This window comes from Pogoniulus pusillus, chromosome 2 (assembly GCF_015220805.1).
Source record: "Pogoniulus pusillus isolate bPogPus1 chromosome 2, bPogPus1.pri, whole genome shotgun sequence".
Lineage (NCBI taxonomy): Eukaryota > Metazoa > Chordata > Aves > Piciformes > Lybiidae > Pogoniulus > Pogoniulus pusillus.
This window is the reverse complement of record NC_087265.1, coordinates 7,267,318-7,281,746: the sequence shown is the minus strand read 5'-3', so window position 1 is coordinate 7,281,746 and position 14,429 is coordinate 7,267,318. Positions and strand designations below refer to the sequence as shown.

Below are 14,429 nucleotides of genomic sequence, written 5' to 3'. Positions count from 1 at the left end.
ACAGACACACACCCCACAGGCAGGCTGCTCAAGAGGTGCCCAAAGCCAGAGGAGATCCAGTCATGGGTGTGCTCAAGGAGCCAAAGAACATGATGGACAAAGACACAAAATGTTAATGATGAGATATGGCTGCAGAATATGGCCTGAAATTGCGCCAGGGGAGGTTTAGGTTGGACATGAGGAACAGTTTCTGTCATGCAAGAGTGGTCAGCCATTGGCACAGGCTGCCCAGGGAGGTGGTGGAGTCGTCATCCCTGGGGGTGTTCAGGAAATGTGTGGGCATGGCACTGTTGGATATAGTTTACTGGCCATGGTGGTGTTGGGTTGGTTGGACTTGATGGTCTTAGAAGTCTTTATCAACCCAGACAATTCCATGATTCTAAAATGACTCAGAACCACTCACAGGTGTTCCTGACACAGACAGGTGCACAGGGTCCAGAGATGGTCACCCAAATTGTCACCTCCAAGTGCTTTATAGCCAAAGAGTTCATTGCTTGTTCTATCAGCACTTGGAGTGTGGCAGGCTGAGAGAGCTGAGGTTGTTCAGCCTGGAGAAGAGAAGGCTCCAGAGAGACTTCCTGGAGGCCTTTCAGTGTTTAAAGGGGATGATGAGAAAGCTGAGGACAGACTTTTAAGCAGAGCCAAAACAAACCATCATAAGGGGTGATGGTTTGAACTGAAAAAGGGAGATTGAGACTGGAGAGAAGGAAGAAATCTTTGACACTGAGGGTGGTGAGAGCCTGGCCCAGGTTGCAGAGAGAGGTGGGAGATGTCCCATGCCTGGGACCATTCCAGGTCAGGTTGTCTAGGGCTCTGAACAACCTGCTCTAGTTGCAGATGCCCCTGCTGACTGCAAGAGGGTGGACTAGATGCCTTTTAAAGGCCCTTTCCATGATTCTATGAACTGTGGTTACCCTGAAGGCCAGGAAGAAGCTTTTCATGGTCTAAGTACACCACAGCTTCATGTGACAATGGCTAGGAAACCCTCCACCCCACTGCTGCTGCCACTACCTCCCTTGCACAAGGCAAGTGCTGGCATCTTCTTTGTGAAGGAGGCTGCCAGAAGGTGGTGTGATGGAAGAGCTGCAGGAAACAGCTGATGAACAGATTCACAGAATCACAGAATGGGTTGGAAGGAACCTGAGAGATCACTTTGTTTCATAGGCAGAGACATCTTCCACTAGACCAGGTTGTTCAAGGCCTCATCCATCCTGGCCTTGAACATCTTCAGGAAGGGTGCAACACTATGATAGACATTCAAGGAGGAGAGCATCAACTGCATCAGGAGTCACCCCCTGGGTCTTTCCTTCACCCTTTGGGAAGGGTGTTTTAAGTTAGAGGTTGGGGAACAGATATCCTACCACCTACTGGCCTCCCCAAAACTTTTCACAGAATCACAGTTTGCTAGAGGTTGGAAGACACCTCTGGAGATCATCATGTCCAACCCCCTTGCCAAGGTAGGTTCACCTAGAGAAGGTCACAAAGGAACACATTCAGGTGGGTTTTGAATGTCTCCAGAGATGGAGACTCCACCAACTCCAAAATACAAATCTACTACTGGTAGCTTCCAAAGATCAGAGTCATTTATTTTGGTCCAGTGTTATTGAAGATGAATGGATACCATCAGAAATGATTTCTTGCAGACCTATCAACCACAGGAAAAGCAAAATTTGTTGTGAAGTGCACAGAAGGAAAAAGCAAGTCCCATCAATGAACAACACCAATACATAACTCATTAACCAAAAGCCTTGGAGCGTATTTGCCACTTCAGAACACCACTGATTTCACCAGAGTGTGAAAGGATAACCACAGATGACCTGCAAACATCTCTGTGTGCTTCACAACTGCATTTTCACAGAATCATAGAATTATTTGGGTTGGAAAAGACCTCCAAGGCAATTTAGTCCAACCATCAACCCAACAACACCATGGCTGTTAAATCCTGTCACAAAGTGCCATGGCCACAGTTTTTCTTGAACCTCTTGAACCTCCAGGCATGGTGACTGTACCACCTCCCTGGGCAGCCTGTTCCAATCTCTGACCATTCCTGCAGCAAACAGATTGATCCTAATCTCCAACCTAAACTTCCACTGGCACCATTTCAGGCTGTTTCCTTTCATCCTAGCACATGAGGTGAGAAGATCCAAGGTTATTTTTCATAACATATGAAAAAAATCCATCACCAGATGTGAGTTTGGACCTCCACAATGGTGCAGACCTATCTGCTGCATCCATTATCACACCTTCTGGACAAGCATCCTTCAAAGCAAGGCACAAAACACCTCTGGAGGTTTTTGCCTCCTATTTCTGAGGTAGATCTTCATGTTGAAGAAATTTATGTCCATCTACTCTGTTTTACACTACTATTTTGTCCTCATTTTAATTCCAAAACTAAACCCAAGGTCTACAAACACAGAAACTTGGCAAGGTTGGTTCTGTGTTTCGTGGGTTGATGGTACTGAAAACAACTACTGAAGGAAGACATTCCAAGATAAGCTTCTGCATCACCTTTTGAATCACAGAATCAGTCAGGGTTAGAAGGGACCACAAGGAGCAGCCAGTTCCAACCCTCCTGCCATGGGCAGGGACATCCTATCCTAAACGAGGCTGGTCAGAGCCTCATCCAGCCTCGCCTTAAATACCTCCAGGGATGGGGCTTCAAACACCTCCCTGGGCAACCCATTCCAGGCTCTCACCACTCTCATGGTGAAGAACTTCCTCCTCACATCCAGTCTGGGGTAAACCCAGGAAATTCTGGGTGAATAAAGCATTTTAATAGAAGAGGAGCTGGTGCTACAGCCCCTCTTGCATTCCCATCTCTGGATCTGAAGACTTATTTGCATTAAACTTGTTAAATGACTTCTTCTCTTTGAGAAGTGTCCAATTTAATTATGGAATCATTAAGGTTGGAAAAGACCACTAAGATCTTCAAGTCCAAGCTTTTACCCAACACCTCCATGACCACTATAATTTGACCAGATACAGCTGCTGTGTGAGGTGGATGACACAGATGGCATCAGCACAAACATCCTGCTTTTTCCTCCCTAAACAGTGTTTCCACACTACTGACCAACTTGGGCAACAGCTAGGTCTCTGCTGGGCAAAAACCAATCATCACCACTCACACTCCCATCCTCCAGCAGGCAGAGAGAAAGCACTCACTGAAACTTGCTTTATTTTGAGCATTTTCTATGTCAACATCAATCCAGCTGCTTCTAGGAGGTTCTTAACCCAGTTACACCATTAATCCCCTAGAAATGGGAGCACATATCAACTGCAAGGACCTTCAGACTGAAAATCCAGACTCCAAACCTACAATACACTTAGCAGCCACATGGAGTTAGCAGAGCTGCAGATCATAGAACCACAGACTTAATTGGGTTGGAAAGGACCTTTAAGATCACTGAGTCCAACTATCAATTCAACACCACCATGGCCATTAAATCATATTGCAAAGTGCCATGTCCACATATTTCTTGAGCTATCTCCTGTTAGAAGAAATAGAGGCTGGAGAGCCTCAGCTAGAGTTCATGCTCAGTCCTTTCAGCACAGTTGCTGAAGTGCTGGGCAAGTCTTGCCTTCAATTTCCTGCAGACACTCTTCTGCACAAGCAAGCGAAGGGTGACTGTAGATAAATGAGGACCAAGTAAGGAGCAACAGAGACTGAGAAGTCCATCCAAGAACATCCAGCAAGAAAAGGTTTGTATTAAGACAACCACACACAAGCACGTGGACAATGAAGCCTCTGCTGAAACACCACCAGGCAATGACAGGTTTTCTTCAAGTTCCTTCCAGCTTCCAAGAGCAGAGGAACTTTGATAACCAGGACTTTGTTGTTCACCTTCTCTATACCTCAAAGCCAACACAGTCAATGCATTCTAAACCAGATCATTCAAGAATAAGAACCCAATCAAACTTCCAAGCCTTACCTCTAGTGACAGCATCTAAAGCGCAGCCACATCCTGTGGCTCCTCCACCTATAACAAGGACATCAAATTCGCTTGTGGTCTTCAGCCTTGCAATCTGCTGCTCTCTTGTGGGGAAGTGGTCCTTTAGTGGAGCTGCTGCACCTTCTGCAGCCTGCACCTGCACAAAGGTACCCTGCAGAGAGGAGAAACAGCACAGGAGGACCTAAGTTTATCACATTGATTTTTTATGACACTATTCTCTTGATATCCTTATTGATGATTTGGATTAAGAGGATGAAGGCACCCTCAGTAAGTTTATAGAGCATTGGTCTGCCTGAGGGCAGGAGGTTCTGACCTGGCCAGGCTGGATCAATGGGCCAAGGACAATGGGATAAGAATAAACAAGGCCAAGTGCTGGGTGCTGCACTTAGGTCACAACAACCTCATGAACACTCCAGGCTTGGGGTGGAGTGCCTGGAAACTGCCCAGCAGAAAAGGACCTAAGGATGCCAGCTGACAATTCCAACCCCACCACTCTGAGATCTGTGAATCTCTTTTTGGGACAGTTGAGGCCCCTCATCTGTCCTGGCTGCTCCTCCCCACAGGTGCCACCTCTGTCTTGTTGCCCCCCAAGCTGTGGCAGTGCCTTTGGTGTGCAGAGGAGCAAGTCTCAAGCAGAGCCTTTCTGCAGCCAGCCCTTGGCAGGACCTCTCCTCATCAGCTTCTCCCTGCTAGAAGCAGCTCCTGGCTGTGCCAACCTGCCCTGAACTTCAGCAAGTGACTTACAAGCAAGAGCCTGAGCTGGAAAGTTCCATCCCTGACCAGAATTGGTTCTGCTTTGGGTCACACCAGGACACTCCAGCTACAGCACCACTACTGATTTTTATAGAATCACAGAACTGTTGAGGTTGGAAGAGACTTTTGAGCTGATCGAGTCCAACCGTTCGTGCAGAGCTCACAATCCCACCACTACAGCTAAACTACTACCATTAAACCACATCCCTTAGCACCACATCCATGTTTCTTGAACACCCAGGGATGGTGACTCTACCACCTCCCTGGGCAACCTGTTCCAGTGCCTGAGAACCCTTTCTGGAATGACATTTTTCCTCCTGGCCAACCTGAACCTCTCCTAGCACAACTTGAGCCCAGTACTGTGGTTTCTGCTGGGGTTGCCTTCAGTGTTCAGGCAGGGCCTTGCTCACCTCCAGGCATGTGAGCAGCCACATTAAGCACTTGACAAACTGTGGCCCAGGCTTAGCCACTGACTACAAATGCAGAGCAACGAAAGGTCTCCTAATTAGCAGCTTGTTTGAAGCCACCACAGCCCTCAAACAGAGACGCAGATGCTGCCAGCCCTGCAGCTCAGGGAGCTCTGAGGCACACAGACAGTGGAGGGGTTGAGTTGAAGTGAAGCAGAGAGGTGAATCCTGATGAGCCTCCCAGCTCCAGCTTCCCCTCCCTGCTGTTTGCACACCAATGTGAGGCACTTGGCAAAGATCACCAGGCAAGGTACAAAGCTGTGGCACTTCAAAAGTTCAGCTTCCACCTTACTCTTCTGACCAATGACTCTGCACGTTGTCACTTCTTGCCCCACTCTCTCCCCATCAGCACTAAAAAGTTGTACATACTTCAAGGTACAGTAGAAACTTTTCTTTCACTATCACAGAATCACTTTGGTTGGAAGATACCTTCAAGATCATCTGGTGCAATCTGGTACACTGATGGCATTCCAGATCCATAGATTCACAGAATGCTTTGAGTTAAAAAGGACCTTCAAGATCATCTAGTTCTGACCCCCCTGCCTTGGGCAGGGACACCTTCTACTACACCTGGACTTGGACCCCTCCTGTTCCACTGCCTCACTAACTTCAAGGGGAAGACTTTTATCCTCACCTCTAATCTCAGTCCAGCTTCTTACAGTTTGAAGCCATCAGCCCTCATCCTGTCACTCTAAGCCTTTATCAAAAGTCCCTCTCCAGCCCTTCTGCAGCCCACTTCAAATTCTGGAAAGCTGCTCTTAGGTCTCCCTAGAACCTTCTTTTCTCCAGGTTGAACGATGCCAACTCTCTCAGCCTGTTTTCATAGGAGAGGTGCTTCAGGCCTTGGATCACCTTTGTGGCCTCCCTTGGAGGAATAACTTCAGTAATAACTTCATTCTGTAAGTTCAGAAGTAGCAAGGTGCAGCAAGCACTGCCTGGAGTTGACTGTAGTTTTGGTTTTCATCACATAAAGTGCAACCAATGGTGTAAAGGGGACAAGAGGAAAGTTGTGCCAGGGGAGATTCAGGTTGGACATTAGGAAAAATTTCTTCCCTGGAAGGGTTCTCAGGCATTGGAACAGGCTGCCCAGAGGGGTGATGGAGTCACCATCCCTGGAGGCGTTCAATAAATGTGTGGACGTGGCACTTTGGGACATGGTTCAGTGGCCATGGTAGTGTGGTTTGACAGTTGGGACTTGATGACCTTAGAGCTCTTTTCCAACCCAAACAATTCTGTGATTCTATGAGGGAGCACAGCCCCAAGCAAGTAGCCACAGGCACAGCAAGAGGACATGGATAAGCGTGGCGGCGCCCACCAGGAGCTGATGGAGACATGATTCATCTTGCTGTCAATTAGCTGTGAGGGAGAAGAAAAGCTGCATGCAGGGATCCCATCTGCACCACCCTGATTAGTTTGGCATGACCAAGTGTGTTTACTGCAACCAGCAATTGCTGTTTATATCTACAGCTCCTCAGGCAAGAGTTCCTTGAATGGGTTTGATTGCGCTCATAGCGAGAAGAAAATTCAGCCTGGCAGTTGGAACTCAATCATGGACTTCTGAAGTGATCTAGGAATCCATAAGCAACATTCCTGTTCATGTGCTAATGTAAAGCTCCAGGTAGGCTGCAGAAGTCAAATTCATCATCCTGAGCCATAGAGAAAAATGAAGTCATTTAAAAAGCCCCAAAGCAGGCCCTGTTCATAGAATTGTTTCAGTTGGAAAAGTCCTCAAAGATCATTGAGCCCAATCATCAACCCAACACCACCAAGTCCTGGTATCAGGGATATGATCAGTGCTGCAGAGGCAGGTTGGAGGTCTGGAGCTTCTTTAATCTAAGGGTAACAGAGCAGTGGAACAGGCTGCCCAGAGAGGTGCTGGAATCTCTGCCTCTGGAGACGTTCCAAACCTACCTCTGTGTGTTCCTCTGTAACCTTCTCTAGGTGAAGCTGGCTTGAAAGGAGGGGTTGGATCTGAACATCCCTTCCAACCCCTTCTATTCTGTGATTTTTCCCTGGGGATTTCCCTGGCACAATTTCAGGCCATTTCCTCTTCTTCTATCACCTGACACTAGGGAGAAAAGACCAACCCCCACCTCACTCCACCTTCCTTTCATGCAGTTGCAGAGTGCAATGAGGTTTCCACTCAGCCTCCTCTTCTCCACACTGAACAACCTCAGTTCCCTCAGCTGCTTCCCACCATCCCTGTTCTCCAGACCCTTCACCAGCTTCATTGACCTTCACTGGACATGCTCTAGCACCTCAATGTACTTCTTGGAGTGAGGGGACCAAAACTGAAAACATCACTCAAGGTGTGATCACTCATCAGTGCTCAGTACAGAAGCACGATCACTGCCCTGGTCCTGCTGGTCACACTCTTGCTGATCCAAGCCAGGATACTGGTGGCCTTTCTGACCATCTGGGCACACATACTGGCTCATAATCAGCTTCTGCCAAGAAGCACCCCCAGGTCCTTTTCTGTTGGGCAGTACTCATCCACTCTGCCCCATCTCTGGAGGCATTGGGGTTGTTGTGACCCAAGTGCAGGACCAGCACCTGGTTTTGTTAAACTTCATCCCATAGGCCTTGGCCCATTGATCCAGCCTGGCCAGAGGCCTCTGCAGAGCCCTCCCACACTCCAGTAGAACACAGAATCACAGAATATTAGGGGTTGGAAGGGACCTAAAAAGATCATCTAGTCCAAGCTCCCCAACAGGGTAGGTCACAGAGGAATGCATCCAGGCAGGTTTTGAATGTCTCCAGAGAAGGAGACTCCACAACCTCTCCAGGCAGCACTGTTTTGTTACCCTCACAGTGAAAATGTTTTTCCTTACGTTCACATGGAACCTTCTACACTCCAGCTTGCACCAACTGTCCCTTATCCTGTCACTGGGCATCTCTGAGACAATTCTGGCTCTGTCCTCCTGACACTCACCCCTCACATTTATAAACGTGAATGAGGTCACCTCTCAGCCTCCTCTTCTCAACACTCCCACATAGTTTAGTGTTATCTACAACTCAGTACACAAAGGGCATTATTTACACATGAAAAATGCTTCCCAAGAATCACAGAATTAACCAGGTTGGAAAAGACCTTTGAGATCATCAAGTGCAACATATATTACCTAACACTTTCTAATTAACTAAACCATGGCACCAAGGGCCACATCCAGTCTCTTTTTAAACACTTCCAGGGATAGTGACTCCACTACCTCCCCTGGCAGCCCATTCCACTGCCAATCGCTCTTGCTGTGAAGAACTTCTTCCTAACATCTCTTCTAAACCTTCCCTGGTGCAGTTTGAGGCTGTGTCCTCTTGTTCTGTCACTGGGTGCCTGGCAGAAGAGAGCAACCCCACCTGGCTACAACCTCCTTTCAGGTAGTTGTAGACAGCAATGAGGTCTGCCCTGAGCCTCTTCTTCTCTGGGCTGAACACTTCCAGCTCCCTCAGCCGCTCCTTGCAGCGCTGTGCTCAAGCCCCCTCACCAGCCTTGGCGTCCCTCTCAGGACATGTTCAAGCACCTCAACTTCTTTCTTAAATTGAGGGGCCCAGAACTGGACACAATACTCAGGGTGCAGCCTAACCCACTGGTTGAAGACCTCCAATGGTGAACCACCCTTCATTTTAGCACCTGCCAAAAGAAGCTGAAAGTGAGGCTCTTGGCACTCTCTGCCCAAGCAAACGAGCCTGACAGACGCTCCAGCAGCTGTGAAGTTTCAGATGTGCTCAGAAATGATCACCAATACTTACGTGTTGGTTGCTATACTGAGAGAACTGAGAGAGGCCAAAAACTGTTGCTATGGCACCTCCGCCAATCAGAGCCGCTCCTTTCGCTGCCTTCTGAAATGCCATCTTGGCACTGCCAGAGAAAGAAGAGAGAAAAATTAATCCCCTTTCGTAGGAACCCATGGCAGGTTGTAATTTGTAGTGGCAATGCATTCATTAGTGATTTTTAGGGCAATGTTAATGATTGATAAAGGGGGTCCTGAATAGAGGCGAGTGGAGTGCTCTGCTATCTGCTGTGCAAGCTGAGCCAGCAAACCTTGTCTTAGAACCAGAGAGTGGTTTGGGATGGAAGACACCTCCACAGGTCATCTAGTCCAACCTCCTCTGCAGTAAACAGGGGCATCCTCAACTAGATCAGTTGAAGTGTTGAGACGAATCTCCTGAGGTCATTATACAAGGACTTGCAGTGACAGGATGAGCAGCAATGGATTGAAGATTGAGGAGGGCAGATTTAGACTGGAGGTTAGGAAGAAATTCTTCACAGTGAGGGTGGGAAAAGTCTGTAACAGGTTGTGGATGCCCACTCCCTGGAAGGGACCACATTGGATGAGGTCTTGAGTATCCTGGTCTAGAGGAAGTTATCCCTGTCCATGGCAGGGGGGGTTGAAACTAGTTTCATAGATTCATAGAATGATTTGGGTTGGAAGGGACCTTAAACATCATCCAGTTCCAACCCTCTGCCACAGGCAAGGATACCTTTCACTAGACCAAACTGCTCAAGGCCCCATCCAGCTTGGCCTTGAACACATCCAGGGAGACATCCATGACCAATGTCTCACCACCCCCACTGGAAATAATTTCTTCCTTATCTCCAGTCTAAATCTCCCCTCTTCCAGTTCAAAGCCATCACCCCTCATCCTATCACTACAAGCCCTTGGGTCACCTTCAGCTGAGCTGCCCTCTTATCCCATCAAACATTCTACCACCATATTTACCCCATTCTGCTTTCCAGCCAGGAATTGTGATCCCTCTGTTCTCTGCCCACCAGTAGAGCCTGTCCTACCTGGGAATGGTGACAGAGCCACGCACTGCTAGGCAGGAAGCAGACCCTTCAGGGAGAAGCAGAAGAAGAGTGTGGACAAGATGAAGTGGCTGGGAATGAGGGCAGAACTCGATCATCTGGCTAGGGATGGATTCAAACCAACCCTATGTGGGTCAGGAAAACTCTTCAAAGCCCCAGTGTTCAGCCACTGAATGAAGAACTTGTGTGGAGCTGACCTGCATCTTAAGCAGGCTCAGCCTCATCCTGCCTTCCAGGACCCCGGCAGCTCACACCACGTTAGAAACAGCACAACATCATTTGGAGGATGTCCATCAGCTCTCCAATTCTCTGCTCATGAAGATGTCTTTGTCCCAGCCCCAGACTCACTCTGTAGCCTCCAGACAAGGATTTAGCAGCGTTAAGGTTTAGAGCAGAAGCAGGAGATGTGTCACAGCCCCGTGCCAGCACTTGAATGCCAGCAGACTCTCAACTTGGCCTAAAGCGGCACCAGGCCAGCAGCAGGGAGCTGTGGTGGCTCCCAATGCCAAGAGGCCTTGGTAGCCTCATGCAGGGCCTGATCAACAGGATCAGACCTTCCTTTGGATACTCAAGGAGGTTCCACTGCCCCATCAGTCCAAGAAGGATGTTGTGTAAACAGTGGCTGAAGATGAGCCAGCATATGCCCAAGCAGCCAAGAGGGCCACCAGCATCCTGGCTTGGATCAGTGACAATTTGACCAGCAGGTCTAGGGCAGATATCATCCCCTTCTACTGGGCACTGGTGAGGCCTCAGTTCAGTTTTGGGACCCACTTCAAAAAGGACATTGAGGCACTGGAGCATGACCAGAGAAGGGCAAGGATGCCGGTCAGTGGTCTGGAGAAGAGAGCTGGTGAGGAGTAGCTGAGGGAACTGAGGCTGTTGAGCAAAATCATAGACTGATTTAGGTTGGAAGGGACCTCAAAGCTTATCCAGTTCCAAGCCCCTGCCATAGGCAGGGACACCATCCCTAGAACAGGATGCTCAAGGCCTCATACAACCTGACCTTGAACACATCCAGGGAGGGAGCAACCACAACCTCCCTGGGTAACCCATTCCAGTGTCTCACCACCATAAAAGAGCCATGACAACAAACACCAGTTCAGAAGCCATCCACAGCCCCAGGATGCACATGGTGACAGTGAATACACACACATCACCCCAGCACTCTGCAGACTGCACTCTTGCACCGTAAGATCCCCTTGAGCTGTAACAATAATAACCCTTAGACTGCAGGCTGGTGGTTTCACACACCTGACACACCTGCAAAGGAGTCACCTCACGAACAGCAGGTGGCAAGTGCCTGTTCTTGGGACATAAGATGCTCTAGAAGCCATGGGAGTTGAGAAAGTCCAAATTAGCATCTTGTAGCATGCCAGCTGACATGTCTGCTGAGACACTGGTGCTCAGGACAAGTGTGTCCCTTCCATGTTTTACAGAATTACACAATGCATCAGTTGAAAAGGAGCTTCAAAAGTCATCTTGTCTAATCCCCCTGCAGTCAGCAGGGACTCTTCCAAGAAGATCAGCTTGCTCAGGGTACCACGAAATTTGACCTTGAAAGCTGGGGCCTCAACCACATCCAAGTTTAGGGAGAAAGGGTGAGGGCCAAAGCACAAAACCCTGCACAGAATCATGGAATCATTAAGGTTGGAAAAGACCTTTGGTATCATCAACCCAGTGCTGTCAGGTCACCACTAAACCACACTGCTCCAACAGGTCCATGTTCTTCTCATGCTCCCTGTCTCTCTTGCACTAGGGAGCTCATAACTGGACCTGGTATTCCAAACATGGCCTCATTAGCCAGCAGTGTGCCCAGGTGGCCAAGAGAGCCAGTGGCATCCTGGCCTGCATCAGGAATGGTGTGGTCAGCAGGAGCAGGGAGGTCATTCTGCCCCTGTACTCTGCACTGGTTAGACCACACCTTGAGTACTGTGTTCAGTTCTGGGCCCCCCAGTTTAGGAGGGACATTGAGATGCTTGAGTGTGTCCAGAGAAGGGCGACGAGGCTGGGGAGAGGCCTTGAGCACAGCCCTACGAGGAGAGGCAGGGAGCTGGGATTGGTTAGCCTGGAGAAGAGGAGGCTCAGAGGTGACCTTATTGCTGTCTACAACTACCTGAGGGGTGGTTGTGGCCAGGAGGTTGCTCTCTTCTCTCAGGTGGCCAGCACCAGAACGAGAGGACACAGCCTCAGGCTGCACCAGGGGAGATTTAGGCTGGAGGTGAGGAGAAAGTTCTTCCCTGAGAGAGTCATTGGACACTGGAATGGGCTGCCCGGGGAGGTGGTGGAGTCGCCGTCCCTGGAGCTGTTCAAGGCAAGACTGGACGTGGCACTTGGTGCCATGGTCTAGCCTTGAGCTCTGTGGTAAAGGGTTGGCCTTGATGATCTGTGAGGTCTCTTCCAACCCTGATGATACTGTGATACTGTGATTAGGGCAGAGTAGAGGGGGGAAAGAACCTTTCTTGACCTGCTGGCCACATTCTTCCTGATACACCCCAAAATACCATTGGCCTTCCTGGCCACAAGAGCACATCACCGGCTCATAGTCATCCTGCTGTCCACCAGGTCCTTCTTCCCAGAGCTACACCAACCTGTGCTGATCCCTGAGGTTGTTGTTCTGCAGATGCAGAACTCTGCACTTGCCCTTCTTAAATTTCATTGGATTGCTTCCCAACCCAGCTCTCCAGCATGTCCAGATCACACTGGATGGCAGCACGACATTCTATCAGCCACTCCTCCCAGTATGACATCACAGATTCATAGAAAGTTTTGGGCTGGGAGGGACAAGGGAGATCATCTTGTTCCAACCCCCCCTGCCATGGGCAGGAACACCTTCCACTAGACCAGGCTGCTCAAGGCCTCAAGCACCCTGTTTGAACCAGTTTAAAGGTGACTCAGAGCAACAGTCATGGGAAGTTGGCTGATTTCTCACTGCATCCCTTCTTGTGCTGTTTGCTGTCCCAATTTGCACTGCAATAAAACTGGGTTTCCATTACAAGCTATTGATCTCAGCTTGGAAAGGACTCAAGTTCTGCTCCCTGCTTGCAAAAGACGAGGGTTTCTTAAGCAATGTTTTGTTTCTGTGTGCACAGCACAGCCTTTGGTGTCACTATCTGGACTTCATTCCTTCCCTTTCCACCACCTGTGCTCTGTTTGATCCTCCATGGTGCTACCAGCAGCCCTTCTGGGGATCAACTTGAGGGAAAGGCCCACAAGTGGACATTCAGAAAGCCTCTTACTCCTCCTGGGCTCTGTGCACACTGAGCTGGTGGTAAAGCTGTCCTGATGTCTCTGAGGGAGACCTTGCTGCATGCCACTTCCCACATGGAATGTGGTTCCTCTGCCAAGATACCTGAAAGGAGAGCTGGGGAGAGACTTTTTACAAGGGCTTGCAGTGACAGGACATGGGGCAATGGCTTTGAGCTGGAAGAGGAGAGATATAGACTGGAGATGAGGAAGAAATTCTTGACAGGGCAGTAGGACACTGGCACACGTTGCCCAGGGAGACTGTGGATGCTCCCTCCCTGGAGACGTTCCAGGTCAGGCTGGATGAGACCTTGAGCAACCTGGGCTGGTGGGGGACATCCCTGCCTATGACAGGGGGGTTGGAACTGGGGGGTTGGAACCAAAGATCGTTGATTGCCTGTATTGATTCGGGATGATCTTTAAGGTCCCTTCCAACCCAACCCATTCAATGGTTCTATGAATGTTGTGCCATCTGACACTGACAACCCACATGTTATCCTTAGTTTCAATCCAGGCCATCAGTAGCATCTTTTGGACCCATGACCTCGATTCCAGGGGGCGCTGAAGGCCCTTACAGGCTCTGGAATGAGCTCTAGGAGAAGCAAGGAGCTCCTGACTAGCACAGGAAGAACTTGTGGCATGAAGAAAGGAGTGGGTGTTGTGCACAGTGTGATCTAGTGGAAGGTGGCCCTGCCCATGGCAGGGCAGTTGGAACAAGATGATCTTTAGAGGTCCCTTCCAACCTAACCCATTCTATGAATCTGTCCAAAGAGTTAAATAACCCACAGGGACCCTCCCCAGTCAACCAGATCTGGAAAGGTCCACAGGAACACAGGCTCAAAGTCCCAGCTTTTAAAGAGTTCCTGGGAAGAAGAAATAGGCTTTAATCTCAGAAGGAGACACAAAGTGTGAGGGAAAGAAGGGCAGCCTACATGAAACAGAAACAGCCCAGCAGCTTCACACTCATACTTTCAGTTTCCAAGAGCTGAAGCAGTTCCCAAAAGCTGTTGTCACTGCAGGAACCCCTCCCTCCTGCGCTGCACTTCCTCACCAGCACCTCAGAGCCACGGAATCAGAGAACCATAGAATTGTTTCAGCTGCAAAAGCTGGCAGAGATCACAGAGTCCAACTGTTGACCTAACACCACCATGGCCACAAAACCATGTCCACATGTGGCATGCCAACCTGCTTCCCAAACATCTCCAATGACTG

The 14,429-nt window shown here is 49.3% G+C and overlaps 1 protein-coding gene across 2 annotated transcripts in view; it reads right to left on the bottom strand.

Annotated features, from left to right (window-relative positions):
- GPD2 (glycerol-3-phosphate dehydrogenase 2) overlaps positions 1–14,429 on the bottom strand; it is an 80,542-nt gene that overhangs the window by 55,995 nt on the left and 10,118 nt on the right. For both annotated transcript variants that reach the window (XR_010304998.1, XM_064155212.1), the window contains exons 2-3: positions 8,918–9,026; positions 3,930–4,101 (exon numbers count right to left, since the gene is read on the bottom strand). Coding sequence is in view for 1 of the 2 variants with exons in the window: in XM_064155212.1 (XP_064011282.1) it covers positions 3,930–4,101; positions 8,918–9,019 (274 nt within the window). In the remaining variant the exon portion in view is untranslated. The remainder of the gene's footprint in view (positions 1–3,929; positions 4,102–8,917; positions 9,027–14,429) is intronic.